Source organism: Perna viridis, chromosome 4 (genome assembly GCF_037379345.1).
Source record: "Perna viridis isolate PV_CMFRI_1.1 ecotype Kerala chromosome 4, ASM3737934v1, whole genome shotgun sequence".
Lineage (NCBI taxonomy): Eukaryota > Metazoa > Mollusca > Bivalvia > Mytilida > Mytilidae > Perna > Perna viridis.
Window position 1 is genome coordinate 23,751,812 of NC_142448.1, and position 26,619 is coordinate 23,778,430.

Here is a 26,619-nt window from a genome sequence, read left to right on the forward strand (position 1 = left end):
TTCCGTAAAATGAAATCTGAAATATGAAATATTTCTTAGTCTCTTTCGCGTTTGATAGAAACTGCTTTTTTAAAGTGCCTTATTTTCGAATTTAAGATAAATATTGACATTGAATATGGATTCTGAGCAAATTCTACAAGACAACGTGGGAGAAGACATCGAAGAAAGTCAAGAGACAGTGACTTTTAAGTCATTGGTGGGACTTAATTCTCATATTTTATATCCCAGTTTACATAATTATCAAATCGAAAAAGAAATGATAAGTTCATTGACATTATATACCGAACTTGTCCGAAGACGAAGTGAAGCATGTATTACCATTGTTTGAGACGGCGTCGGGTCGTTTCGCCCCTTTTCCCCTTCGCTCTCTCGTTGTTTCGCCCTTTATCCCGTTCGTCCGGGTTGTTTCGCCCTTACTGCAGGGTCGTTTCGCCCTCATTGGATAAACGTGTTTAATTGGCTTGTGTTGTGACAGGTAAGAATACATGTTTATTCTGTGAATAAAAACTTGAATGTTTGTATAGTAGGGGTTGATCTAATTGTTAAATTGATAGATACTTGTACTGGTATTCCTTTTTCTTTCCGATAAAGCCCATCAGTTTCTGATTCTGAGGCAATGTCACAAGAGATATTTATTGAGAAATGAGAAAATTGGAAGATATTGATAACCAATTATGTCATTATATATCTTTTTCGGCAGGGCCTCGAGAATAAATGTGATATATGGTGATGACAGAAGAGATTAATATAAGTTCTGAACATTTATTTAAATAATTCATGAGTATAAGAGCACAATTACTAGCACATTGTTACAACAAACTGTTTACATAGTAAATGGCAGGGTTAAAAATACAACATGATCATGGGAATTATAAAAGCACTAATTATAATAGTCACTACATCGTTCAAAAACACTGGATCACAATATCATCAGTCGCAAAATCGGTATATATGTCCAATCTTCTTGAGGAACGTTGTTGTTGTCATCTGAGTGGAAGGGTCCTGGTACATGGTCCACAGTTCCTTGAGTTTGTCGTCCAGTCGGTTGTAGCGGCGATTGGTCTCCCTCGCAAGGTCATCGGAAGCAACACTGATGGCGATGAGTTCAGCCTCCCTTCTCAACAGCGGGATCAGTCTGTATATTCCACGGCCGGAACTGGATTTCTGGTTGAGTCTGGTGTGCCATCCTAAAATGAAAAAAAAAACATGTTAAAATTGCAAGGAAAATGTATTTCAAAACCTGAAATGAAAGAGATTGTTATACATTTCTAGTATATTTAGTTATGTATCCTATCGTGGATTCAAAATTAATTTCTTTTATTAAATTGATATTTCTTTTCATTTTAGTTTAATTATGTAGGTGTTTGATATTAAATATAAACTCAATAAAAATATAGATACCTTCCACGTCGTTATTCGTACGTACGGACAGCTGAAAGACGCTCCACGATTCCACTGGAATAACTGAGTTCCGAAACCACTGCCTGTCGATGTAGGTGACGAGGGCTCACAAATTATCTGTGTTGGCCTTGGAGTGTAGGTTGCTGAACGTCTCTCTGATCTGGGCTGATGGAAGAAATGGTAGGGACATCAGTTGGCGAAGGTACCGGTGAAGTGAGTCATTCTCTCGGTAGGCGGTGGACAGTCCCTCCTCCTGGATACGTCTCCAAATGGCCTGGGTAAAGTGGAAAACACAGCCCTTGATGTCGATGCCTGGGTAGACGAGTCGTAGGGCCTGCCATAGTCCTGTCTCGAAGTCGGCCACAAATCCCTCCACGCTGACGTTACCTAGTAGTTGCTGCAGGTGAAGGAGGACCTGGAAAGATAAAAAAAATATTTGTAAGATAAAGGTATTGTTGGATCCAGTATTTACATGAAAACAAACAAAGCTCATATTTAGATGTATTTATAATGCTTTAGATAAATGATCAATTATAAAAAGATTGAAAATTAAAAAAAATACTTACTGCATGATAATCATCCTTCGTCCGGCGGGTCATAAGGACAAATATCAAGGGGAACTGCTTGACATTGTCGTCAACTTTGATGAAGGTGTTGATGGTGAATAACTGGCTGAAGGGCCCTGGCGCTACTTTGAATGTCCCATCCATAAACCATCGCTTGGCCCGTCTGAGTAGTTGAAGTTGGAACGTCGTCGCAAATATCAAGTGGCGTTGTCCATTGGGTTGGAGATCTCCGATGAGGAAGTCGTTGCATTGAAGAAAGTCAGTGTTGAGTTCGAAGTCCACAGTAGTTGGTTCTACGGGTCGGGTTTTGGAGCGTAGACGGTTGGTGGAACGTTTCATCAGTGACTTCTTTGGTAGTAGGAACCTCTGGGATGGGTCGACGTCTAATATGGTGTCTTCCACAATCTGCATGGCTGGTTGGAACGGGTTGCTCTCGGCTGTTGTCTTCACATAAAAAGGTTTAAACTATTATTGCAAGAAGAAAAATTATACTTTGCAGAAAATATCTGCTTTCATGGGTAGTTTGATGTCTACTGGGTGGTTGTGGCTTTGGGGTCCAGCATTGAACGAATCCCCGACCTGCGTCACTGTAGCATGACATTGAATCTTCTTCGATCTCACACTACAGACCCAACGTGTCCAGGATTTGTTTTCTGCCTTCACACCAAAGGAGTATCCATCGCTGGTGACTAGTAGTTTGCTGCCCCGTTTGCTGCCCTTCTCCAGTAGTGTGTAGGTGATTGGTTGGTCTGGTATGTGGCTATCGGGTAGGGTATCCTCTGCAACGAATGTCTCCTCAAGTGGCTCTGAGTTGTTGAATGCATTCTGGTGTGGAACATCGAAGGATTCGTCAAATTGGTCCCCTCGAGTGGTTGGTAAGGATAAGAAGTCATTGAGTGTCATTGGTGGTGGTGGTGGTGGTAAATGTAGGTCCACATCCATCAGGTCGTAGGAGCTCAAGTTGCTGAAATTGAGTGGCGATGGTGGTAGTGGCAAGTCGTCAAAGTTAGTAGGCGTGAGTGGTGGCGCATCAAAGGTTTGAGTAGGTGGCGGAGTTAATGGTGGTACATCATAGGATTGAGTTGGTGGTACATCAAAGGATTGAGTTGGTAGTGGAACATCAAAGGATTGAGTTTGTGGTGGTACATCATCAAAGGATTGAGTTTGTGGTGGCACATCAGAGGATTGAGTTGGTGGTTGGGAGTCATCTGGCCAGTTGGACGTCTCACATGGTCTACATACAAAGTGGATGTTTGCACCTGACTTAACGGCATTGCGGTATTGCAGTTGTGTAATACCCGTGTTACATATACGATGTTGCCATTTCTGACAAACATCGCATGTAATGGCATGCTGTCGGCCGGTTACTGGTCGGGAACACTCTATGCAGAGTTCAGTAGGCATACTGGAGTTGTTTGGGAATGCCGGATGATCCCATGGAACTTGTATTTAAGCACCTCGGTGAACGATGCCCAAGCTATTCGATCTTAAGATCAAACGATTACCGCAATCAATGCAATTACATACGGGTTAAAACATTATATACTATTACAAATTAATTAAGTTTAATACTGAAGCGGTGAATTCAATTATACAAAGGTATAGTGTAGATCAATTTAGAACTAATTATGTTAAATGCTGTGAATACAATTAAATATGGGTCAATAAATTACCTACTATTAAACATTAATTGATTTAATTGCTGAAGCTGTGAATTAGCAAAAATTTAATTGAAAAGAAAAGATAATGCATTCTATATTGTTTTTGACAAGCTGTCTATGCAGTTACGCAATATTCCGAGAGAGAGAGAGAGAGAGAGAGAGAGAGAGAGAGAGAGAGAGATTTTTTTTTTTCTCTAAATAAATAAATAAATAAATAAACAAATAAATAAATAAATAAATAAATAAATCGAGAACGAAGGCTAAAATAGTAGTAAATAATATTTATAAGGAGAAATTCCTTATTAATAAGGAAAGGGCGAAACGACCCACCATAAAGGGCGAAACAACTCGCATAAAGGGCGAAACGACTCAGGGCGAAAGAACCCAGGGCAAAGGGGAAAAAGGGCGAAACGACCCGGAACCGTTTGAGACTGGCCTCTGCTAATTTTTTTCAACAAAAAATTTCCCTTTTTATATGACTCATAGCTTGTTTTATTTTAGATTTTATAAGCTTAAATGTTTTAAAAGATAGCAGAACCAATATCATAAAATCAATTACCATTTGTCAGAGTTCAAAATCATCTGTGACAGCATCCCTTTAGGTACCAGTATCGTATTGCATATCCCTGAGTGGGTGTACGTCAAAACATGGATGCTATAAAAATATAGTGCATTTTCTTTTTGCCTCTCTACAAACTAATATTTTGTCAAAAGATATGAACAATGACTTATAAAATAGAGCAAACATCACACTGTAAGATGAAGAACTTTTTTAAAAGAAAATCTAACATAATATCATAAAAATGTTCCACTGAAAAGGTTGGTTTGGTGAGTGCAAAACGAAAGTGAAAGTAGGGAAAATGGCTATTTATAGTTCGAGACTACTTTTCTGTCCGATCTTCGTGGACTCACCCTATTTTCTTTGCGGGAAATTATTTTTTCACATGTCCTTAGAAATGCTACATAAGTGAAAGTTTTATTGAATCAATTTACATATTTTTTAAAAAATCCTAAAAATATGCACTTCACTATAGAAGTCTATGGGAAAATTAATACGATACTGAGACCTAGTAAGCCAGTTTTTCAAGTAAAGTTGGATATTCAGCAAGTGGTCTTTACCAGCTGAAAAAGTAGTACCCCAATGCAGGTAACACTTTTAAGGTGAATTAGCCAACTTTTGAACCTGATTTTTTATGGTAGCTCTGGTTTTTTGCATTTATGGTTAATCTTTACCAAATTTGGAAATGCATTTTGTTTTCATGAATTTGTAGGATATCAGTTCAATAAAATTATTATCTTGACTATTTATGATGAGCATATCTATATTCAGGTAACCTAAAGCAAGTAATACTCCTGCATAAAGGATAGTTTTCAAGTTACAACACATTTTAAGTATGTGGTTAGGACTTGAAAATAGTCATTTTCCATACATTGCCTCTTATATATGAAAAAATGAATATTTTTTTAATTTTTTGTTTTTCTTTCAAATAAATAGCTAAAATGAGTTGCCATATAACTGTGTGGTTGATTTAAACACAGAAATGTCACAAAAGTCATCAGCCAATTTTTTAGTGGACTTTTTTTAGTGGTTCAAATGGACAGATTCTAATGCGGCAAGAAAAATAATTGTATTTTTTCATATAAAAACTGAATTTTTTCAAAACGTATCTAAAGCAGACAATTGTTATTATAATATTCATACTAGTAAACTATATTTCTTGCATCATAGCTATCTGTTTTAAAGAAAATGTCCTTTTCCTGTCATATTTAGGTCCATTTGTATCTGCCTGGGGTACAAAAATGGCTTAAAATCTGTATTTTCTGCATATGAAAAGCTATATTTTTTTAAAACTATGATATTGGTATAATTTTTTCTGGATTCATTATAATTGAAATGACCATATCTATAGTTTAAAACAGTTGGTTGTACCGGTCATTATACTTTACTTTAAACAAGAGGCTCCCTTGAGTTAGACAAAAAAGGAGGTTCGGATATCAATATTTCCATATATGGAACTCACAAGTGGGGATTAAATAATGATTTGGAACTCATAGTACAGCTCATGTATCTACCATGTCAGAATAAACCACAAAGTTGCTTAGTTTGATTAATGCAGCAGCTTTTTATCAAAAGTAATATTTTCTGGCTAACATTGAGATATTAGTCTTATGCCTGGAAGAGGGTACCTATATAAGAATTGTAATAGAAAACTCATGTTTGTAGCAGGGCAATGATATTCTGAATTTTCAGTATGAAAATGAATGCTCTAGCAGAAAAACAACAACTTTTAGGATTATATTGAAATGTTTATTACTAATAGGTACCAGTATCGTATTGCATATCCCTGAGTGGGTGTACGTCAAAACATGGATGCTATAAAAATATAGTGCATTTTCTTTTTGCCTCTCTACAAACTAATATTTTGTCAAAAGATATGAACAATGACTTATAAAATAGAGCAAACATCACACTGTAAGATGAAGAACTTTTTTAAAAGAAAATCTAACATAATGTCATAAAAATGTTCCACTGAAAAGGTTGGTTTGGTGAGTGCAAAACGAAAGTGAAAGTAGGGAAAATGGCTATTTATAGTTCGAGACTACTTTTCTGTCCGATCTTCGTGGACTCACCCTATTTTCTTTGCGGGAAATTATTTTTTCACATGTCCTTAGAAATGCTACATAAGTGAAAGTTTTATTGAATCAATTTACATATTTTTTAAAAAATCCTAAAAATATGCACTTCACTATAGAAGTCTATGGGAAAATTAATACGATACTGAGACCTTCAGCACCTGTGTATGGAGTGTTCATATCACAACTCATATGTTGTGCCAAAGCTTGTTGAAACTAAGCAGACTCTTTGTATCGCGCTAGAATTCTAACAAATAGGCTTCTGGAACAGGGTTATGTTGCTACTAAATTGAAGTCATCACTACTGATGTTTAATGGTTGTCATCACGAACTCGTTGATCATTACGGTGTATCCATCTGCACCATGAAACCTGATTTATTCAACGTGTCATAGTTTTCCTTTCATCTTTTGTCTACTCTTGACTTGACTTTTATGAGCAACTCGGCGGGTGTTTCTAGGAAAGCAGAGAATACTTACCCTACCGGTGCACCTTGGCCATGCTCCCAGTTTTTAGTGTAGTCCGAGATGCTCATTCATGCTTTCATTACTTTGTATGTATGATTTTAGTAACTTTATGTTCTTTGTTGTGTATGTCTGTTTTCAGTGTCTGGTCTTTGTCCCTGGATTACATTCTTTCGATTACCGCTATTAACTTGGTTCCCTTGATTATTCTTTCTCTTACTCATTTTGTAATTACTGCTTTTCTCATTGCTTGTAAACATCAAAGATAACATAATATCCTGGCAGCAATAATACTGTACTGTTGAAAGGGAGGTAACTGACAAATTGATAAACAAACGTGTATCTCTATAATTGTTTGCACACTTCAACACAATTTAGACCTGTTAAGTTGACTCTAATTAATTGTGCAGTAGGAATTAATCATTGTTAAATGATTTGCTGTTCATAAAATTGTGATAAATCCTATCGGGATCCATTTTCTACTTGTCAATCATCAACTGGTTGCTTTTGAATGATTATATTTATTGTCATAAAAAATTTTCCCTTACCTGTTTATACAGCAATAGGATATGCAAGTCTCGTTCTAGTTTCATTTTCTTTACCGGAATTTATGACGTAGAAAACCAAAGATCGATCTGCATTTTATTGTTTACTTCCAGGTACTCGAATTGCTGTACAACACTGCAAAATCTTCTACATGTATTTTATGTTTTTTCTTAATACCTTTATCATGTAGAAATAGATATTCGTCATTTTTTATCAGTATTTGTTACACAAATAGATGTTTTGCCCTCAACACTGAACTAAACGCTCTCTTAATGACAAATCTCCTTGCTTTTGAATGGTAGACTAGGACCCATTCTCGTGAAATCACGGGGTCAAATGACGAGATTTACATACCCTATTAACATCTTTTGTCAGATTTATGGCTCTTCTTATTAAAGAAATGATATTGAATCATGAAAAGGCACATGGGCATTTTGGGTCAAGTTAAAAGGGCAGAAGGGCATGGCACCCTTCTAAATTGACCATTGACTTGTCATTTTATCAACAACAACAAAAAAATTTTATTTGCCACAAAGTTTTTTTATACTATACATAGCTAAGGTAAAATGTACATGTATATGTTCTCCAGGATATTTTGGTCATATGACAAAATTTCAAAAGAATAATGCATTTCCGTAATACATTCATTTTATTCAAATTTCTAAATTTTCACTGATATGTAAAACATTGTTAATTAAACTTTAATGCTGTATTTTGGTTAATGGGGTTGTGCGTTATGCATCAGTATATAAGAATTGGCCATGAAATGAAAGATTTTCGTATGAGAATAGGAATCAAGAAATGTAAACAAACAAACCGAAAGTGAAATGTTACTGAAAGAAAGTTAAAAAAATCATCAAATACATCTTTAAATATTGAATTTAACACGATATTTTCTTCAAATCATGTTGGAACGTCTTAATAATATGTTTCAGAAATACATGTAGGTTATACATTCTTTCTTATAAAACACAGAACTCAAAATGAAGCAACTAAAAAGGAAAAGTATCAAAGCCCTTTTTTTGTCAAACCCTCCTTACTAAATGCTTTTGCAGCTGATAATGAGTATTTTTAAACTTATTTTGATAATTTTTAACAATTTTCTTCCTTAAAAGTTTGTTTTAAAATAAAAAGCTATGAAATTTGAGTTGTAAACAATCAAAACTGGAAATGTGCAATCTTTATTACTTTTGATTTTGTTTTATGGCAATTTTATCATGCTTTAAAATTATCCAATTGATGTAGCTATTGATCTTTACTATCAATATAAGTCAATATAAGTCAATATAAGTCAATATAAGTTTCTTTTCTTTACATTTTTGTAGGAAATACTTCATCATGTTTTCTACTGCAATTTATGTCTAAAATATTTTTTTTCACTACGTACAATACATAAATGTGCATTATACACACCAAATTATGGTAGTGATAATGGGTATTCAAAGCCTACTGCTTTTAAAATTGAACTCTGTTAAAATTTCTTTTAAATGAAGAGTTGTTACTACATAAAATTGTTTTTAGATCTAAAAGTAATATTAAAGTTCATGTTTACGCTTTTGCGAAGTGACTATGTTTTCATCTTGCGATTTTTTTAAGTGTGGAAAATGTGCATTTTCTTGATGTAAAACAATTATACATTTTGGTTTCCTAAGAAATATCAGAAATAGCTCTTTCAAGTACAGCTACTGAGGTTTGGCTGTACTTTAAAGATAATTTCATTGTTACCTGTTTAGTGACTGTTTCAGTCTCAACAGATATATACAAACAAATATATTGTATTTGTTGGATGAGAAGAATGAGTGGTTGTTTCAGAGTAGGAATAATGTGTCCTGATTGGTTGACATACCTATATGTAAATATTGTCTGTAGCTTTGGAACTATGCTCTCACTTAATATTTGGCTAAGATTTTTCAGCCAGAACAACTGTACAAACCACTCCATATGGCATCTATATGTGTTGTACTTGTTTTTGTCATGCATTACATGTTTCAGATTGAATTAAATGTCTGATGATTAAATGCATGTTGTACTATAAAACATTAAATTACTTTACCTAAGGAAATGTCTTTAGATGTTGCTACCATTATGTTAATCTTTGTCTACTTATTTGTACAGGGCCTTGTTGATGTATTGTGTGAAGCATGTGAACAGTTAAAATGGAAAGCTCCTACCAAAATCCAGAGAGAAGCTATACCTGTGTCCTTACAAGGTTAGTTCATTAAACAGTAGTCTGCAGAAATATTTGTTTTCTATTTTAAATTTACTGTAGCTTACTTATCTACTTTGTACATGTATTAGTTCCGACCCCGAAAATTGTTCTTGATTGTCTTGATAAATTTCCAATACTGTGAAAGTACTATTGTTCGTGGGGTACCAATTTCCATGGATTTCGTGTGAAAGGTAAACCACGAAATTTTGTTCCCAACTGAAAGGATTATTTACTTTGAATTGTATGACAGGATCATCAAAACCACAAATCAAGAACCATGAACTTCTTCTTTTCCCCTAAACCATGAAAATTGATACCCATGAATATAAGTACTTTCACAGTATTTTGGTTTTGAGTTAGGATCTTTTTATTGTTGTACAAGAATGTAGTGATTTTCTGTCTTTCTGTCTGATTTTCTATAACTTTAAGTCTTATAAACCTGCTAAGCAATTTTAATGAAACTTTGTTAGATTGTATCTTTGTATTGATCAAAGTGCAATGTTACAGTTTAGAGTTTAGCCCTTTATTCATATAATAAGGGGTTATCAGACTATAACTCAATTGTAGTTTTATCTATTTTTTGGCACTTTGGTGAATTGTTTCTTTTAATTGTTGAGAGCTCCCTTTTAATTTTTAAAAATTCTGATTTTTCATTTTTGAGTTATTGGACTTTATTCATAAAAAGTGGGGATACCATATTTGACCAATAACCTGAAAATGTTTCAAGCAATTTTCTTAAAACTTTGTTGAATTATTATTTTTACCAGTGTAAGCTTTAAATTGATTTTTATATATTTTCAATTTTACATTTTTGAGTTGATGGACTTACAAAAAATGCATAATAATATAGGGCAATTTCCCAATTTTTTTACTTTAACTCCAAAATACTTATACGAAAGGCCAAGAAATTGTTAAGTGTTTGTTTCTTTCAATTTAGACTTCTGATTTTTTTTTATCAAACCCTACAGATACAGAAACAAAATTCAGGGATCTGTAGAAAGCACTTTAATGTGTCTATCAATTTCTGTTTGTTTGTTATCTTGTTGAAGTCTTATTGCATTATTAACATATTGAAGTTACTTGACCAGTTCCATTCTGGGTATAATATTATCCTGTATCATACATTCAATGGCAAATTTCAGAGCTATACAACACTTAAATTGTTTGTCTGTATTTTCCCTGTATATTCAGGGTTGGACTTCTATAGGCATATCTAGCTGCACTCCATGAAAGTCAATACACTGTTATTTTCTATATAATCTTTTTTTTTTGTAAATATAAATTTAAATCTACATTTATGTTTATGTCCAGTATTTTAGGAGAGCATCCATGATTTGATTTTTATGTGGCCTGAACATTTTATCATTTGAATTTCAGTCTACATGATAAGCTTGCTTCTAACTTCTATTGTGTATCCTGTATCTTTTTTTTTTGCCACAATTTGTCGTTAAGTTTCATACATGATCCTAGCATTCACCTGCCACAAATCTAAATAACCACTCTGTAAGTTGAAAAAGAACATACTGCTCATGAAAATTTTAAGACATGTGCCTTTGAAATATGTAGCTGGGGTTTTGTTTATCATTTACATGTATCTTCATTAATAAATATTAAAGCCACTTATATATTATAATTTTACTTCCATAGAATATTGAATAATGTGCAAGGAAGTTCTTGTACATCTTTTGGTGAACAAATTATATTCAGTGATATGTTTGTATCATATTCAATTTCACCAAAGCGTTTCAAGATTTTCTCTGAAACTGAATGAAATCAGTCCAAATCATTTTGATGCTTACATGAGATTGATGTAAAATGATGAATACGAACGTTCCCATCATTTCTAAGAGTTGTGTCCCTTACCCTAGGTCTACCTTTTTAAATGTTATTGATGTAACAAAACCTTATTTAAGTGAAGAAAATTGGTACAAGTACAATTGAATGCATTAGAAAGGTTGTCAGCATATTTGCTATGAAGGTAAAGGAAAGAAATGATTTAACTAAAATAATGTACAGTATTCAGTTATTTAATGTTGTTAAATTTTCACATCGTTACTTTTTCCCAAAAAGACTAATTCATATATAATTTTATTTTCAGTTTCCTCATTTCAACTAGGGGATAAATTTTGGCAGTGTGTTCTTTAATTTGTCAATAAATTTTCTGAACACATTACATAAATATGGACTTGTATAATTGTTTGCATTGATTCATTATTAACAAATCTTTTTTAAGGTAAAGACATCATAGGTTTAGCAGAGACTGGTTCAGGGAAGACAGGATCATTTGCTCTACCAATTTTACAGACACTTTTAGATAACCCACAGAGACTGTATGCTTTGGTGCTTACTCCAACCAGGGAATTAGCTTTCCAGATTTCAGAACAGTTTGAAGCATTAGGGTCAACGATAGGAATTAAATGTGGTAAGTAGTGCATTGGTAGTCAGAAAAGAAACTAGTGTCTGAAGGTTCCTAGATTTTCAAGGAGACTTAGTTATGTCCCCTACTTTGGTGGGGAGACTTATTTATTTCCCCTGTCTGTCAGTTACACTTCTGCACAATGCCTTGGAAACTACTGTATCAAATTTCATGAGACCTTGTAGGTAGTTAGGACATAATATGTACCGGTAGTTGTGCATATTACCAGAAATATGAAATATGATCCACTGCATTTTTTAATCTCTTTGAACTTGGGAATGGAGGGGGTAGAAATATGTTTTTGAATTTAAATTGTTGTATTTGAAAGCCCTTTAACACTTACTAACTGTAATTTGAATTAATCATAAAAGTCCCAGTATTCCTTGAAATTTATCTTGTATTTCTATCTAAATTAGGAGAACTGATGTCCCCTGGAAAATTTTATCTCTCTAGTGTTGTTTACAGAATCACAATCCAAATTCAGAGCTTTATCCAGTTTGAATGTTGTTGTCTTTTCAAGACTCAACCTTTGTATGTAGAACAAGTTATGCCTTGGTTAACAACTTATTGTTTTTTGTTATTCTTGTTTACTTAAAAGCTTAAGCTAAAATGGTTCATGTGACATAATATGGTTTGATTGTACATGGGAAACTTCATCTCTCTCTTTCTTCACTTTTAGCTGTAGTAGTAGGTGGAATAGATATGATGACCCAAGCACTGATGCTGGCCAAGAAACCACATGTAATAATAGGTATGATTATTATGTATTTTTGCTTGACTTTTCCTGTCTGTTTATGTTGTATTACTGAATACAGTCTTGATTTGCTGATTGTTTGATCCATTAGTGTTGAAGCTCCATGTTTGATGTGTGTAGTAGGTAATAGTTGAAGTATGATGTTTCAGCTGGGACAAAAATTGAAATTAGTTTCAAATGCAATTAAGTGTGTATTTTAATATATTATTTAATGTCATGACAGTCTCTACTTGAAGCCACAAGCTCCATGTTTGATGTGTGTAGTAGGTAATAGTTGAAGTATGATGTTTCAGCTGGGACAAAAATTGAAATTAGTTTCAAATGCAATTAAGTGTGTATTTTAATATATTATTTAATGTCATGACAGTCTCTACTTGAAGCCACAAGCTCCATGTTTGATGTATGTAGTAGGTAATAGTTGAAGTATGATGTTTCAGCTGGGACAAAAATTGAAATTAGTTTCAAATGCAATTAAGTGTGTATTTTAATATATTATTTAATGTCATGACTGTCTCTACTTGAAGCCACAAGCTTAATGTTTGAGACTAGTAAAGCAAATTCAGAGTACCGGTAATTTTATTTGAATATACATCAATTTTTAATTTACTGTTACGGCTTCAAAAATTTTGGAGAAATTTTATTTGAATAAATACATGTGTAATAAAAAGCTCTAGACCAGTAGCAGAAACTTATTTAATTCACTTCACTCTCATAACAAATCTTTGTACAATTCAATTTTTTTTATACATTCAATTACTGTTCTAATTTTTCCTTTAACATTACAGCAACTCCTGGAAGACTTGTAGATCATCTAGAGAATACCAAAGGATTCAGTTTACGGACCCTTAAGTATTTGGTTTGTATCAATGTTCAATGTTTTGTTTGAATTCCATCATAAACATGGATTGCCATTCTAAATAGAAACCTCCATAAATGTTGTATTTTGAATCACTATATTTAATATTATCATCGGCAAAATTACAGAATGTTATAGATTTGAGTAAACAGATCTGGTTAGTGGATTCAACCATTACTACAGTACCAGAAGTTATCTGTGCAACTATAATTGTGATTATTCATATATCACAAATGAGTTTCAGATCAGCCATCGATCCATTAAACTGGTGATTTCTTCTTTTTTACATCACTTGACTGATGATCTGTTTTATATATTTATTAACCTTTAAAAAGGTCTAGGACCTTCCACTCTTGATGAGAAATTTTAATCCTGATTACAAGTGATAATTTCTCAAAATGTTTCAACCGCTACCTGATTCATGCAAAATTGGCACTTCATTTTAGATAATACAATGTATTTTTTTCTTTCTGGAGGTGATGGATGAAGCAGACAGAATTTTGAACATGGACTTTGAACAAGAGGTATTGTAAGATTTTGAGAGAAATTGTCTATTCCATATTTAAGATTTGTTCAATTTAGACAGGTTACAAATATATTGAAACTTTAGATCATGTCATATAAATACAGGTTTCCAGCTTATTCAGGGTTTATATGGTTTTATAGACCTTTGAGCTGAAATAGAAGAGAACATATTGTTTTTGTCAAAACTAAGTTTGTATACAAGGTAGTTACTGCATTTAGCTACCACCTTAAACATAGGTATTAGATACATAATGTATGCAGGTGCTATAGAAAGACTCTTAAACTCGTACTGTCTTCAATCCCTACCAAAGTCTACACTTGAGTCAACCCAATCCTTTATCTCCTCTTACTTTTTACACAGTAGTTTATGATATTATCCAGTATATTTTCAAAACCCCAGCACTTTGAAGTTTGATTTTTTTTTGTGTTTTGTAAACTTAGGGATGGAGATTTCAGAATAGTTCTCTTGTCATCTTCAAGTTTATTTAGTCTTTAAAACAAATTTTAAAGTATTTATGAAAGAAGGTTCATGTAATAATATATTTCTTGTATTTATAAAGGTTGATAAGATTCTTAAAGTGATACCTCGAGAGAGAAGGACATATTTATATTCAGCTACAATGACAAAAAAGGTAAATAATTTACAAAATTCAATCTGGATTGAAATAATTGAAACTTAATATAAAGAAGGCACTGAGAGAGTACTGTTGATTGTGGAGTAACAATTATCGTTGATTTTGTGGGTAAAGTAAACCACGAAGTTTGATTCCCAATGAAAATTATTATTTACTTTGAATTGTATGACTGAATCAACAAAATCATGAATTCAGGAATCTATGAACTTGTGTTTTCCCCCTAAACCACAAAAATGGATACCCACAAACATAACAACTTCCACAGTAAATGCTTAATTCTTCAGTCTGGCTTGAAATAAATTAAACCTAACACAACATATTGTCATTCATCAGCAACTGTATCATTATTTTCTGTTATTCTTGTAGCCTGATATTTTCTATCTCAGGCTACTGCTGTGAAATTAAAAAGATATCAACAATTTCAAATGATAATGTTATGTGGCCAATAAACAGAATAACGTTAGTTTTGAACATCTCCACAGCACATCATATCTCACTCTGTTTGTCTTGACTTTAAAACCACCATCATTCTGTAAATAATAATCATTCAGAAATTCTTGTGTTCATCTGTGGGAGGGATAATATCATATTAGCTTTTGTAGTTTCTATTCGATAACTGTATCCTGCTTTGTAATGTAATTTGTTTTATAAATTATAAGTATGGAGTATGTGGTAGTTCATGAATATTCATATTTTTTTTTTAGGTTGCTAAGCTACAGAGAGCATCACTACAAGATCCTGTCAAAGTTGAAGTGTCATCAAAATATCAAACAGTTGACAAATTACAGCAACATTATCTGTTTATACCACTTAAACACAAAGTTAGTAAATATTAGGCCAAATAAAAATAATTTCCTGATTCTCATGCCCTGAAACATATTTTTTTCCTAGCAATGCATATTATGAAAGGCAATCATGTCACTTTGTAATGGGTAAAAATGTCTTCTTTATCATGGGCATTACTTACTTAAACATGTCAATAATGTCAACTTTAAATGACAAACCAATCAAATCACTGAGAGTCCAAAAATACTTAACATGTCATTTCTATTTTTCTATTTTTTACATTGACACATATATATAAGCAATGCATGTACCAATACATTGCCAGAAAAATCAAATTTATTAGTATGATCTTTAGAAACAGCATTGCAAGAGCCTCCTGAGCTATTCTGACTATGAATTTAAAAAAAACAGGGTCTACAAAACATCATGGTTTGGACTTAGTTACACTTTATATAAATGGCTTTGTGGTTTTTAAGTGTAAACTGTTGCTAACCAGGTTATTTTGTGTAACCTGTTTAAAAATTGAGAACATTTCTTAAGTACCCTAAATTAGGGTCATAAAGCAGTTCGATTAAAATCAGCTGTTATGATTCGCTACACTGCCTGACTTTCCCTTAGGGAGGGTAAGGTAGTGTAGCCTATCATAACAGCTGATATTAATAAAATTGGTCATAATGGAGCTTAAAATTCATCTTCTTTGTATATTCATAAAAAGCTAAAAAGCTGTCTTTGGAATAACTTTTTTGTGTACCTGTCCACCCACATATTGCACAATGAGTTGAGAACACTGAGGTGATTTGTTTAATTTTTGAAATAGTTTTTATTTATATATAAAGAAACCTTCCTTTTGTAATTCTTTGTTTTCTGATTTTTCATCTCAAAGTTAGAGGAATTAATCATAAAGTAGCTGTTTCATAATCTGAAGTTTTGGATTTGTAAAATAAAATAAAAAGTATTTAATTTCCATACATATTCATCCTTTTTCATAGAGTTTTCTTTTGTCTATCTACCAATTAAGACAAAGATCATGTAGATGTACATTTGTATCTTTCTACTGATGTTGCTTTTCCTATAGTATATTTTTCATTCTTTGTTTTTTAGGATGTGTATTTGGTTTATATACTTAATGAACTGGCAGGCAATAGTTTCATGGTGTTTTGTAGTACCTGTGCCAACACACAGAGGGTAGCATTAATGTTAAGAAACCTTGGTTTGACTGCTATACCTTTACATGGACAAATGAGCCAGGTAAAAACAGCTTGATATACAATTCCTTACAGTCATGACATGTTTTCTTATTACATTAAAACAATATATTTATCTTGAATTTCTATTTGTACATGTATAATCTTTTTTTACATTTTCTACTCAAAAATGGCATAAACGATCTGTGACAGTATCAGTCACATGATTGTTTTTAAAGGCACTTTATTGGCGGTAAAACTGAAAAGTTCTTACTGTTTAATAGTAAGCGAAAACAAAGATGGAGTGTATATACTTTTCACCTTCCTGTCTGCTTGTCCATTGGTCTGTCCATCTGAACTATTTTCTAAGCAGCTTACAGCATTGTTAAGGAAATTTGTGAGATGTAATGTAACCACATGGAGATGTTCATACTGTCAGGAATTCATGAAGACAAACGGTAGAAATGGAGGCTGTTGAAGGCTTTTTTTTTTATCAAAGCTTGGTCTCATGTATTGTTTGCAACTCCTCCTCAATGACTTGTAGCATTGTTATGAAACTTAATGGGGTGTTAAATTACCATACTTGGATAAATATTGTACAATTGATGACTGTTGGAACAAAGGCATTTTTTCAGCAAAACTTGGTCTGACTTAATGACTTGCAGGATTGTTATGGAACTCAACTGAGTATTAGATTACAATATGGAGATGTACAAGTTGTCAGAAATTAGTCATATTGTCTTATTGTTTTGTCAACAAAAAATTAGTATTGATTGATGCTTGGAGTAGGGTGTTTAGAAATGACAGCAAATTGTGTGTCAAAAGTGCTTTGTCTATCTACCATAAAGATTATGTCCACATTGGTCCACATATGTATAACGTTCAACAGGCTGTTAGGGTATTAGTCCCATAAGTGCCAATGTCTAGTTATTACCATTAATCATGTTAATGAAATCACATTTTTCTCAAGAATCCTTCAAGTGATAGTTCTTTTATTATAGTATATGTACTAGTATGCAGTTGTCTTTTCTTTCTGCCAGGCGAAGAGACTTGGAGCTTTGAATAAATTCAAAAGTAAAAACCGGTCCATATTGATAGCTACAGATGTTGCCAGCAGGTATGTACATTATATTCTGTAATTAACTTATCACTGAATTTCTGGTGAATCTATTTTCTCATATGTGATATTACAAACATGGTTTCTAATCTTAATTTGAAATCTAGTTTTTCAAATCCTGAATTTACAATTATATTTCATATTATACCCCCCACTTGCAAAATGGGGGTTATATTAGTAATAGGGGTATCTGTCCTTCCTTTCTTCTGTTACATGAGGGGAACCCATCTCTTACTCTTTACTCCTACACCACATAATGGAATTGAATGAAATGTTTACAGAATCTTTGTTACATGTTCCCTATTTTAGATTTTAATCTGAATCAAATTGGGGACTTTCACATAGGAAATCATGGACTTTGTCATTTATGGTTATAAGGACAGGGAGGCATCTCTTATCCATTACTTCTTCACATCACATAATAGAATTTAATGAAACCTTCACAGAATCTTTACTACATATTCCCATTGTGCACCTCCTATTTTTAGATTGAACCAAATGAATATGGTGGTCAAATGTGCTTGTTATCAAATAAGGGAGTAAGGTTTATGAAGAAAATTGCTCACAGTAAATATATACTTCTAATTTTGCCAATTTCTTATTTTTGTTGGCTTAGTAAAATCATGTCTTTAGTTGCACATTAAAGTATTGAATGAAATCCACAAAGTTGGACCAGTTATTTGATTAATATATCTGTCTATTATAAAAACATGAGCAAAGGTAACATCCTCACCAGTACACCTTGCACAATTAGGTTTGTTTTTCAGTTCAACTAATCAGAGATTTTAGTTCAGTTTTGTTATAAATTTTCGACTTAGATCACTCTCTTCTATAGGTTAATTTTTACTTTTTTTGTATCCTAGAGGTTTAGATATTCCACATGTTGATGTTGTGATAAATATGGACATACCAACTCATTCTAAAGACTACATACACAGAGTTGGAAGAACAGCTAGAGCTGGCAGATCTGGGAAAGCTATAACATTTGTTTCTCAGTAAGTGTTCATAAAGTAATTAACAAGACTTGTACCGGTAATTAATTAGTTTGTACAGTTTTTATTTTTAGAAGAAGGGATTTAGGTCATGTGACTTAAATAGACTACAGTACAAAAAGAGAGTATGAAACTGATGCCATCTTTTGTTGTCCTAATTAGCCTCAAACACCTTCAAGATCTAATATCATTAAGAGAGATAGGTGGACAGAAAACTAATATATATAAAATATGACTTTTTATCTCATTTCTAACTCTTTGTAATATGCACTGAAAACCACTTATTTTGCTATTAAATGTAAGATACATTTAGGTGTATATTGGCACATTTATCAACCAAATATTATGTCAAGGATGTTTGTAACCAATATGTTCAAGACTGTTCCATTAACACATGTAAGGTATTGGGGAAAACATATTTTTACCAAGAGACTGGCCCATAGATGCAGTTTTAAGCTATTATATATTCATCTACTTAATCTGTTCTCATATAAAATGAAAGAGGTGCTCCCTACTGTACTCTTTATGTTTTAGTGGAACTGTACTTAAATACACATAGTTATGGTTCTCTGTCAAAACTGTCACATTTTAAGGAAACTAATTCACAAATAACAGCTACACTTCACACTTATAATGGACCATCTTTGCAGTATGTCAAAACAGTAGTTATTCTTGTAGACCTCTGTACTTTTGCCGATACTATCTTAGACACAATTAAATATATCTTGATTTTGTAGATATGATGTAGAACTTTATCAGAGAATAGAACATTTAATTGGGAAGAAATTACCATTATACAAAACAGAGGAACAGGAAGTTATGATGTTAATGGAGAGGGTTACAGAAGCACAGAGATATGCAAAACTGGTAAGTTATTATTCTGAAATACTGTCAAGTGAAAAGGAAAAAAAATACATTGTGATGTAACAAGTGAATGTGTTTACATTACACTACTACCCATTTCATCACTATTCTGCTATGGATAGCAATGAACATAAAAAGGACAACCACTGGAGTACAGATTCCTGGCTTGGGACAGGCTTATAAAGTATGTGGCGGAATTAAATGTGTTCCTGAGTGCTCAACTCTCTTCTTAACACAGGACAGTGGTGGGAAAATACAATAAAATAATCTATAAAATCTGTTGAATTTCAATTTAACTTTTGATATTGATATAGAATACATGTTTTAACAAATAAGACAAATGCCCAAGTAAAACAAGGTCTGTGTGCAAATATCAAGATAAAAGCAATGATATTCATGTTGCACATTAACAAAATTATGTTTCGTGGGATTCGACCAGAATCAATAACTCTTGGGGATAAGTTTAAAACATTCCACTGGTATGATAATTTAGTGTACCTTGTTCATACTCCAAGTTTTCAGAGAAGTCTGGGTTGCTTATTTACTTCTCAGTGGACTCTTGGTTGCTCATTTACTTTTCAGTGGAGTCTGGGTTGCACTTTTACTTTTCAGTGGAGTCTGAGTTGCTCATTTACTTTTACTTTTCAGTGGAGTCAGGGTTGCTCATTTACTTTTACTTTTCAGTGGAGTCAGGGTTGCTCATTTACTTTTCAGTGGAGTCTGGGTTGCTCATTTACTTTTCAGTGGAGTCTGGGTTGCTCATTTACTTTTCAGTGGACTCTGGGTTGCTCATTTACGTTTGTTTCTTAGTGTTCTTCTTTGTTGTGTGTCTGTTTTCCTTGTCAAGTCTTTATCATTAGAATAAATTCTTTTGGTAAACACATAGATCTTGGTTCCCTTGATTATTCTTTTAGTCAGCATGGAGTATTCTATTTCAGATGACTAGATATGATCCCTTCTACATTAAAGAAATGTGGAGAAAGTTTGAATTGAGGTGTTAGGCAATGTTAATTGTACAATGATTAATGCAACTGCATCACATCTTGATGAAACTATTAGTTACACAAGATATTCTCAATTAGAATTGATGTCTTACTGGAATGACTACCCACTGAACTTTACACCTTCTATCAGAAATAATGTAGCTCCTTTGACACTAGTCAAAGTGGCTAGGTCATAGGATTCTCTACGATTCTACATTACAATTATTCATCCACTATTCTGAGAGTGTGTTGAAATTACCACTTTTTTCTTTATTAAAGTTTACATGTACATTTCTGGAGAGACAAGATTTTTTTTTATCCTCTACCAGAATTAGATGTGTTTGATATTGAACTTTTCTTATCATGTATTTTATTGATAATTTTAGGAAATGAATGAAACAATGGGAAAAGGTAAAAAAAGAAACAAGAAAGAAGAAGATGCTGAAGACACAGAGGAATCTCTTGGAGTACAGAAAAAATTCAAGAAGAAAAGAAAACATTAAAAATGTGGTTTTGTTATATTTGTGATAAATATATTAAAGACTGGATACAAATAGTTTATGTATATTTTCAATTTAACATTATAATTAAGGTCTACTAAGATTTCTGCTGATGTGTCGTTTTTATGCCAATATTTTCATTTATAGCATTACATATAAGTGTTGATTTTAATGGATAAACACATTTAGATTTTAACAAATTGCATTTTAAATCCTATGTCCTGAAATCCAAACTGAATTTAATTTCCGAAAGTGAATGCAAAAAAAAAAAAGAAAATAAAAAAAATAACAACTAAAAAATGCAAACTTGAAAAAGCTTGAGTTAAACAAGTTTAACATTCAAAGCAAGTATTAAACATGTCAAATGGTGTTGGATATAAGAGAACTAGAAATTTTTTAAACATCAATTTTGTATCAGAAAGCAAAGAACATGTCACCGGCTGAACTGAGTCCATTTGTATGCTCACCTGACCCAAACACCATGTGAATGCCATCTATCTATCAATGTTGTTAACAAATATTCAAAACTCTTCTCTGACACCACTAGACCAATTAGAACCAAATTTGCTATGATGTTCCTTTAATAGGGTATTCCATCTAGAATTGATGCTGGGATTTTTTATCTGTCAATAACCATTGCTGCTGTTTTTTAAATTAAAAAAAGTAATTTGGGGGTCAGTTTTTCCCACACAACTCTGAACCCATGAGGTTAAACCAAATTTTGATGGGAGGGGTCTGGGGGAAAGGGGGTTTAAAGTGTTCAACATGATTAATCTATTTGTGGTCAAATATTCATGTAAATCCAAAGAGCCCAAATTGTGTCATTACCTTTTTTAGTGTTTTTTTTTGTTATTTTGAATATTATTGCTTTAAAAAATATTCTCTTCTGACAATTAGAACCAGATTCAATTTGAATGTTCCTGAAGGTAATTGTCTAGAACTGATCTGGCAGGCATATTCTGACCTGGGGTGAAGTGTTCAGCAAGGTGAAATCTTAACTTTTGTCAGATTTTTGTAATAAATCTGTTTATCCATGTTGGAATTAAAAGCCCTTTTTTTTTTAGATTCTTTTGGCTATTTTTGATGCCAATCTTCTCCTGTGAAACTACTGGATAGAATTGAACAGATTGTCCCTTATTTATTTTCTGTTTCTTAGTACATGTTATTTTGGTTCTTTTATGATCAGACAGATCTTTGCATCTTTTTCCCAGTCAAGTCTTTATCCTTGGATTGTATACTTTAGATTTTATCTCAAATTTAGGTTCCCTTGATTCCTAGAAAAAACATTGCTGATTTTATACAAAAATTGCATTTATTTTCCTTTTAAGTGTCAGTAATTTGTGGTATAAATTATATGAAATGCATTGCAATATCATTGCTAAAAGGGAGATAACTCACTTTTCCCTATCATTCTATCTGAACTTTGAACTAGCTAAGAAAAGTAAACTGTCAATTTGTTTTCAATGTACCATTAACTAAGTGCTGACAATTTCATGTGTTATTTACTCAGCATGATTCAGTATATTTCAATTTGCCATATTGTCACAGATTCAAGCACTAGTAACCTCTAAGCTGAATTTTACCCCCAAAAAAATCAAGAAAATTAGGTTTGACAGAAATGAATGAGTGGGGGTATTGCATGCAACATCTTGTTGAAATTCCCTGAAACTTAAATGATACAAAGAATATAAACCTTTTTATGTTATTAAAAAAATATCATATTAAAGTGCCTTAATATACATGTATATAACATAAAGTATTGTGCAATATAAAATACATGAACTCCCTTATAAAAGTGTTAAGGTGACAATGATGCCCACCATGCACTACAGTTGAAAGTATGGAAATACATCTTTTTCTTGAAAAATTTACACCAGAACCATTACTGCGAGAAATTTCTAAAAGATTACATTTTTTCTGTAGAAATATTTCCAAAAGCTCTCTCATGTGACATCTGAAAATTTAACCATCTATGTCTAAATATAGAGTATAGGTGGAGAGAATAGAATTAAAGTAAATGAGCAAAATTTTTCAGTGGCAAAAATTATTCTGTCTTTGTTTAATATATCTTTGGTCTATGACAATATAATAGACTGACAGGGAATATAAGCCCCTTTCTCATGTGAAGATCCAGAATAACATATATAAGTAAGAATATACAATATGGTATCAACATCAAGAAAAGAAATTTACATGTATATGATTATATTTGGTAATAAAAAGAGTCATACTGAATTAAATAAATTTATACATGTATTAGCAAATTATTCTTCTATCTAGGTAATTTAAATATGCTAAATAAAATAAAAAAATACAGAAGAAATCAAGTGAACATAACATGTGAATAAGTGTATTATTGCATCAATGCTGTTGCTGCTTTATATTTAGCTCATTGCTATGCATTAGATTAATCAGATCTATCTACTTATTTTCCCTCTTCATTTGAATGCGGCAAACAAAATTGGTTGTTCAGTTTCTATTCAGAAGTGGCATGCCACTCATGCCAACCACGGGGAGAGGCTGAATAATATGAATTTGATTCGTATACCCTAGCTTGATTCTGTGTTATGTAGGGTTGGTATGGATTATGGCCAGGGTCCAATTCCTCTTCAAATTTTAATGCCTTTGTTGGATGAGGTCTCCCATAAGCATACGTGTACATTGGATTGAAGTAGTCAACAGTGTCAAAATTTTCTAACTGCTTGAATCTTTGTTCATCGGCACCATCCTTTTCACTGAAGAAAGAGGGAAAAAAATGATGTATACACACCAGAAAAAAAATTGCACATTTTAGTAATTGTTCTGTTTATCAAGCAATAGATGTTTTAATTATATGATGACATTATCATAGTGTAAGTACAAAGTGTTGTATGCTACACAGTAATGATGTGGTAATATATCTGTTAGCCTATGATGTTTGAGAACCTCAAAATTTTTTAAACCATATTTACATTGCTATCATTTTTCACAGAATTGGTAGTTATGAATTGTAAACAGGAAAGGCTTACTGTTTATTCCCCTTCAAACTTAACCTTGGCCATACAGGAATCAACTTGTATTATTTACCACATATATTGGGCATCATGCTTTTGCACAAATTTATTTCATGTGTGCTATTTTTCAAGTAATCATTCCATGAAGATAGATAGAAGTTTCAGATAAAGTCTTTATGATTTGTACGCTTAAAAAACTGTAAGCCTCTGTAGAACCAAGGACAATATAATACTAGAAATGTAAGGCCCCTAGTAGAACAGACCTGTAAAGTGATAGCTGGTTACAGTAACCAAACATGTGTAGGGCTTATATGATGACTACATAGACAGTTTTATGTGTTTCAACCATTTCAACACTAAATGACTTATCCTGCTCATAACTCAACCCACACACCACTTTTTGAGAGGAAAGATAACAGATACTGCTGGCGAATAGAAGAGGTACAAGTAAAATAGTGATATAAAAAGTATTACGTACTACATTATATCAAATTCAACTGTAATTGGCACAAATGAAATAATTTATTTTTGGCGCAAATGAAATTCTAATTGGCACCAAGGCAATGGGTCACATATAGTAAGGACAAAAATCCCTAAATGAATGACATAACAGTCAATAGTGCACAATAATTAATTCTGAATATAAATGTTAATTCATCCTTTTATTTGTTGTTACAAAAGACCAAGTTACTTCCCTTGGTTTATTTTTGAACCATGATATCTGTTCCTACCTATTTAAACCTATCCTCGCTACCCCCTTACCTTTAACTTCTATAGGATTACTCAAATATAAAGCCTTACCTTGGGTAGCACTTCCTACACACAAGCACTATAATAAAAATTGCCAGTAACAATACTGCTGAACCACCAATAGCACCACCTATTATGGAACGAGTTGAAGATGCTGGAAAAATAATATAAATATACACATGTTGTAAAACTTGATAATACTTAAGTCTTCAAAATAATGCAGTCTTAGTTCAGATCAGGGTCAAAACTCTTCTTAACACAAATTCTAACCACTCTTACAGTACAGCTTTAAGTTTTATTTTGGAGGATTTTTGAAGACTATCTCATGAAATGCTGTAGCTATCAATAATTGAACTAGAAGCATCTAGGAGAACAAATGAATGCATATGACATTCTGGACAACACCAAGACCCCATGTGAAGAGATGCACCTTTCAGTTAATTAGCAATATTTGGGCCATTATTACCTGTTTCACCAATGGTTAAAGCAGATCTAGTAGCCACAGCCTATTTGTCAGTTATTTATAGGGGTCTACCTAGTCTAACTCAAAAAGTATTGAACCAATGTTATCTAAATTTGCACAATATTTATATACACATTGAAGATGTGTACCTCTTTTTATGGACGAATTAGACAAATATCTAAGTTCCAATCCATGTAAAATTCAGATACTGCCAACAGTAGAGGTGATTCAGGGTGAGAAACCCCATCCAACATATATGAAGTATGGCTACATTTTTAGCCCTGGTATTTAAGAAATTTACCTCTAGATTCACAACGAGATCCCTCATATCCATCATTACAACTGCAATATGCTGAAATCTTATCATCCTGGCAAGTACCACGATTATTACAGTAGCCTGGATTCTTTTCACATGCAGCTAGTGTAAAATAAAAAGAACTGTAATATCTAATAGCAATTTATTAAGGATTGTTTTTGATTTTTGACAAGTTTATGCGAAATAACCAACTTTTGGGCAGTTTATGCTTCATGAACTGCCAAGCAGTCTATGAATAAGCATAAACTGCCTTGAAGTTCCACTAGAATACTGGTTCCCTTGATACAATTATGCACTCTTTCATAACCATGATGACCTGAATGTTTTCAATCAAAACAACTGATTACCTGTCACCAGATTAAACAACTGGCAATGGCTATATATAGATGTTGGGGTTCTGATAATGTATATGATCAATATAGACAATTGTAACAAGCCCCTGTGCTTGAATAGGAAACTGGGTAAGATTACATTAATTCAATGCTATCTAACTGATCATTTCATATATTTTATGTAAACTTTCCATTCTCATACAAGCAAAAAATACACATAAACATGTGTATGACATTTTTAAAAAGAGGTACATTTTAGCGATCTTTGGGTCAGTTATGATACTGACCAGGGAACTAGATTAAACAACTAGCAATGAATATTCATAGTTATAGGGGCCCTGCTAATGTATATGACCTATATAGTCTTGTAACAAGCCATAGTGCCTGAATCGGAAACTGAGTAATATTCAATGCTATCTATCATTTCATGTAAACTTTCCGTAGCTATAACTATGATGCAGAGGTAAACACCTCACAGATCTGCAGCATAACATGGAGTATAAATATATGGTTATGCAAATCATTTGCGAATATAAAGTACTGAAATTATGAGTGCAAGAAGTTGCTAACAATATTAGCAACTTAAAAACAGAATATAGAATAACATATCATTAAATGGAAACAACTCGGAACATTTTAATGTATTAGAAACTTTATGATTTCACTGCATGCT

At 32.7% G+C, this 26,619-nt stretch overlaps 2 protein-coding genes across 3 annotated transcripts in view; one reads left to right on the top strand and one right to left on the bottom strand.

Moving 5' to 3' along the window:
• The first annotated feature begins 54 nt into the window (after nucleotides 1-54).
• Nucleotides 55-21,149, top strand: LOC148619409 (putative ATP-dependent RNA helicase DDX47). The gene is made up of 13 exons (XM_088579278.1): nucleotides 55-196; nucleotides 9,387-9,480; nucleotides 11,714-11,902; nucleotides 12,576-12,647; nucleotides 13,436-13,506; nucleotides 13,983-14,030; nucleotides 14,592-14,663; nucleotides 15,371-15,487; nucleotides 16,554-16,700; nucleotides 17,677-17,753; nucleotides 18,617-18,748; nucleotides 19,483-19,612; nucleotides 20,979-21,149. Exons 1-13 carry the CDS (start codon nucleotides 116-118, stop codon nucleotides 21,093-21,095), a joined length of 1,347 nt encoding a protein of 448 aa, XP_088435404.1. The 5' UTR covers nucleotides 55-115; the 3' UTR covers nucleotides 21,096-21,149.
• A 1,233-nt stretch (nucleotides 21,150-22,382) lies between these two features.
• LOC148619410 (uncharacterized) overlaps nucleotides 22,383-26,619 on the bottom strand; it is a 187,050-nt gene continuing 182,813 nt past the window's right edge. For both annotated transcript variants that reach the window (XM_088579277.1, XM_088579276.1), the window contains 3 exons: nucleotides 25,600-25,716; nucleotides 24,887-24,989; nucleotides 22,383-23,827 (listed from right to left, as the gene is read on the bottom strand). In XM_088579277.1, the coding sequence (XP_088435403.1) occupies nucleotides 23,569-23,827; nucleotides 24,887-24,989; nucleotides 25,600-25,716 (479 nt within the window). In that variant the 3' untranslated portion in view covers nucleotides 22,383-23,568. The remainder of the gene's footprint in view (nucleotides 23,828-24,886; nucleotides 24,990-25,599; nucleotides 25,717-26,619) is intronic.